At 31.7% G+C, this 4,882-nt stretch overlaps 1 protein-coding gene across 1 annotated transcript in view; it reads right to left on the bottom strand.

Moving 5' to 3' along the window:
- Positions 1-1,787: 1,787 nt before the first annotated feature.
- The window catches only part of LOC110018405 (premnaspirodiene oxygenase-like), a 7,386-nt gene continuing 4,291 nt past the window's right edge, over positions 1,788-4,882 (bottom strand). Inside the window, exon 3 of the mRNA XM_020715705.1 lies at positions 1,788-2,441. Within this exon, the coding sequence (XP_020571364.1) occupies positions 1,833-2,441 (609 nt within the window). The 3' untranslated portion in view covers positions 1,788-1,832. The remainder of the gene's footprint in view (positions 2,442-4,882) is intronic.

Here is a 4,882-nt window from a genome sequence, read left to right as displayed (position 1 = left end):
TCAATTGGCCAGAACGAAATGTAAATTAAGTTTGAAGTTGAAAAATCATCACAATTTATTTTACAATTTAATATTGACACATTCATACTTCTTCAATTCACCATATCTCAGAGTAGGGAGAAAGATAAAGGAATCTACTCAGGCTTCATTAAAAAGATACAACAAAACACAAATTTCATATATAAAAGAAAGTTTATACAACTCTAATAAACAAACAACACTTATCTGAAACTCTTTCTAAAGCAAATCCCTTCTAGCCTTTCATAGGAAATGCGGGAAGAAGATATCTCTCACTTTTCCTCTTCTCCAACACTCTTAGAGATAGATTCACACTCAATCTCACTACAAAAACTCTAAACTCTTAAATAAAACTCACTAATTGACTACAAAATGATGGTGGAATGAAGATGGAAAAGTGTATGGTGTGTAGGAGGATGAATGGAAACGAGGAATAGAAAAAAAGGAGCCCTTTCTCTCATGAATTTCAGCCCCATATAGAGCCTTAAGTCGGTTCTCCAATAGGTGCCTCAAAAATCTCTTAAAAAACGTCCAAATACATCGAATCTTCTAGAATTGGTGGATGAATCGACATTGGCGCCGTTGGCGCTGTCCTGGCACCGTCGACGCTGAGTAAAATTTACTATCTGTTCAGTTGGTCTGCACCATCGGCGTTGCCCTTGGCGCTGTCGGTGCTGAGTATTTCTTTAAAACGCTGAGTATATCTTTAAAAATGCCAGTTTGACTCCAAATTTCATCCTTTTCGCTTTAAGCCATAAAATTCAACAACCTGCAAGAAAACATCAATATACCTTCCATTAAAGTGCAATATTACTAAAAATGAGTATAAAATATGGGTCTAAAAAATGCATATATTTTTGGTGTATCACCCTCCCTCAGTTGCTGTTATAATAGTCTGCTGAAAATCTCCTCACTCTTCTTACATTAAGGTGAATAATGATGGGAGTTTTACTGAGTTGGGAGCTGGCATTGGAGGTGTCTTTAGGAACATTCATTGGAATTTCTTACTGTTTTTCTCTGCACCTGTTCATTCCTTGGATGCTCTTGAAGCTGAACTCATTGTTGCTTTTTTTGAGGCATCAAATTTGCCATTATGAATCAATGGAGGTTCCTATAGGTTGAGGTGGACTCAGCTCTCTTATTGCAGCTAATGAAGGATTTGGGTTCACCTCTCCTTGCATATCTCTCAATGGATTAGGAAGATCAACTCTATGAGACCTTTCCTACATGTGCAATTCTCCTCCATCTTAAGGGAAAGCAACAAAACTTCTAATTGGCTTGCCAGGCTTGGACAAAGCTCTTTAGACCTTTCTATTTCTTCATCTCCACCCTCTCCACTTCTCTTCTTACTCAGGGGGGATCTTCTCAAGGTTCCCCATCTCATAATTGTAACTTGATTTTTTTTTATGGGATGAATCTTCCTTTTTCTTAAGATATATATATACATATATATATACACAATTTTTGTTGAAGGGTTCAAGTATATATATATATATATACACAATTTTTGTTGAAGGGTTCAATACATACATACATAACTAAATTTCTTTCTAATCAGCTGAGGCACCCAGTTTTTTATTGCTTGTTTTCTATAAGTCACACAAAAGGTAACTAATAGAATAGCTTCTTTTCTGAAACCTTCCTCCAAAAAGTGAGTATATCTTTCCAAAATGCAACAATGTCAATAAGAAAATAAACTGCAACTTTATTCACGAAAACTTTAAAGTACATTTTGCATAATTAGAAGACATTTTATAGCACCCTTTATTTTTTTAGAAGAACATCTGGTATTATTTTGTATAGGAAATGAAAAATTATTTGTATGGAGTGGCAACTAAGAGCAAATCATTTTTTCTAGATACTGCACACCCAAAATGTTCTTCCATATCCAATTTCTCGGGATTCATTCCTCCAGGGAGCTCCCAATCAAAGTGAAAGAGTAATTGTGCAAGCCAGTACTCTATGCCAGCTAATGCAAATGTTGAGCCTGGACAACTTCTCATTCCTCCACCAAAGGGAATGTACTCGAAGTTAGACCCTTTAAAATCAAATGTCACCTCTTCAAATCTCTCAGGTCGGAAGATGTCTGCATCAACCCAACTTTTTGGGTCCCTCATGATAGCCCATGCATTGATCAAAATCCGACTTCCAACAGGTATTGTGTATCCCTCCAATTCAATTGTGTTGCGACAAACTCTAGGAAGTAATAACGGTCCCGCAGGATGTAGTCTAAATGTTTCTTTAATTACCTTATTCAAATAGGGAAGCTTGCTGATGTCACTCTCCTCCATATTTTCTTTTCCATTGAAGGCATTTCTCACCTCTGATTGAACTTTTTTTAAGATGTTGGGGTTTTTAATGAGCTCAGACATGGCCCAATCCAATGCAGCAGATGAGGTGATAGTTCCTGGCAAAAATAAATCCTAACAAAATAGCAATATAAATAAAAATGCAACTTTTTTAATACATCTAATAACTAGTAAGAAATATGAGAGCATTGGGTTTCATACTAAAATGAATAGCAAAAAATAGAAAGGTAAAAGAATAGTGGGTTCTCGTTGTTTGTGATTTGATCATCGGACTACTTTCTTACATAAAGATGAGCTTTAATTATAATTTCAGGTGATTAGCTTTTGATTAACATTGTACTTGTATTTCCTCTATTTTGATAAAATTAAACATCAACTCTTACTCATTTTATTGAACAAATAAGATTTTCATTTTGTTATTGCTTTATCTACAAAATTATATAAATTTTAATAACTTTGTGATGTTATGTTTACATTAGTGCAAGTCTTGCTATCCTATACTTAGACTTGTAAATGAACCAATGCACTCAAGTTCATACTCAGCTTGACTAATACTTCATCAAGTGTGGTAAAATTAGTAAATAAATAAGTTTGAACAACTTTTAAGAACTTGAAAGTTTAAATGAACCAAGTATAAGCATGATTCAACTTGCTTATTTATCTTCAAGAAAAAATTCAAATTATTCAACATGTAATTTCCTTAATCTTGATATTAAGCTTAAATAAATTTAAACATGATTCAACTTGTTTATTTATCTTCATAAACAAACTCTTATTGTTCAACATGTAACATATTTAATATTGATATTAAACTCAATAATAGTTCATATCATATGTAATATATAATTTGAATAAATTTGATTAATAAAAAACTACAAAAAAAATTAGTATGATGTATGTTTGTACGTTTGTATGTATGTATGCATGTATGTATGTATTTATCTATCTATATATATATATATAGAGAAAGCCCAATGACTAATATATTAAAAAATATAATAAAAAGAAAGAAGGATACAGATAGATTGTGTGAGAGGGCCCAAGCATGACACCCTACCCACACGATAAACACCACATGCAAATGATTCAAAAAAAAAGAAAATATAGAAAAATACATGAGAGCAAAAAAAAAAAAAAATTAGCTTATACACATGAATTCTCTATGATATTCAATACATGACATTTCTAATATTGATTAACTTATAACTACATAAATATTTAATATTTAATATTTAATTAAAAATCCACATTAATTATGCAAGAGCATATTTTTAAAATATTTTGCCTTTCAAAAGAATAAGATTCGCTTAGCACTCAACAACCTCAACCCATTTAGGGTCTGGTTGGGAGCAGCGACAACTGCTTGAAGAAGTAACTATGGAGCTAATGCTAAAAAAGTTGCTCATCAAAAAGCTATAGGAGCTTTTTTTTTTATAATGTGAGACTGTTACTTTCTAGCAGTCACCACACTTAGTCAGGTCTAGTGGCAAAACATAAATTTCAGCTGCAATATTTTTTGAAAAAGCAGACAGAACACAATTTTGTCAAATAGAAAAACTATAGTGTAGCACTGCACCACCACCTCAAATGTACCCTTATTCTCCTTGAATGGTTAATTTTATCTCTCATGCCCATCTTTTTTGCTTTTCGCTTATCTCACTCATGCCCTTCCTACGCAATTAAGTATTTATAAATTTTTATAACCTTTTAATAATTTTAAACTAGCTAATTTGTCATTAATGAATACGCATATAAATTTAAAATAATTCTTTCATATTAACTTGAAGGAACAGGTTTACTAATATTTATGTGTTCTTTGATTAAAACAAATTGGCGTGTTACTTATATATTTTATAATTTAATTAATATAAAATAGTAATTTATTAATTCATAATTTATTCAATTACTTTTATTATTTAGATTTGTAAAATTATTGATGATAATTTTGCATGAAAAATCATGTGCTCATTCAAATGTTTAGCTTATTTGTTAATTTGTTGAAGTACTAATTCAGTTATCATAGATAAGTCAAGTACGTTAATAAAAAAAATGAAAGAAGCCACTTATAAATATTCATGTAATAACACGGCTCGACATCAAGTTAAACAGGAATAACTTCCATTTTGACTGAATCAAATACAATCCATGGCTTGACTCGATTACAACACTACCTAGGCCAATATATAATATTGATTCTTTATTTGTGGTAATGAAATTCATTCGAGGATGAACAAAGCTTCGAAAATGCTAATTCTATAATCGGGAAAAAAAATAATAAGAGTATATATATATACATATATGGATCCTAATTTCTGCGTGAATCACATTTAAGGATTTCAGTGTCAAACAGAAGAACGAGAGAGAGAGAGAGAGAGAGAGAGAGAGAGAGAGAGAGGTGTATAGTGATGAGTAGTAATTTGAATTATTAATTAGACATTTTTGAGGAAATGATCCTTCTAGTTATAGAGAAGGGTGGTACAATATATGAAATTGTATATTCGCCCTTACTTTAATAGGGGAGTTACATGCTTTATCAGGTGTTCTATATATATATA

Source organism: Phalaenopsis equestris, unplaced genomic scaffold, assembly GCF_001263595.1.
Source record: "Phalaenopsis equestris unplaced genomic scaffold, ASM126359v1 Scaffold000021, whole genome shotgun sequence".
NCBI classification, from domain to species: Eukaryota; Viridiplantae; Streptophyta; class Magnoliopsida; order Asparagales; family Orchidaceae; genus Phalaenopsis; species Phalaenopsis equestris.
Note: the sequence above shows the minus strand (reverse complement) of the source record. Positions and strands in the feature narration are given on the sequence as shown.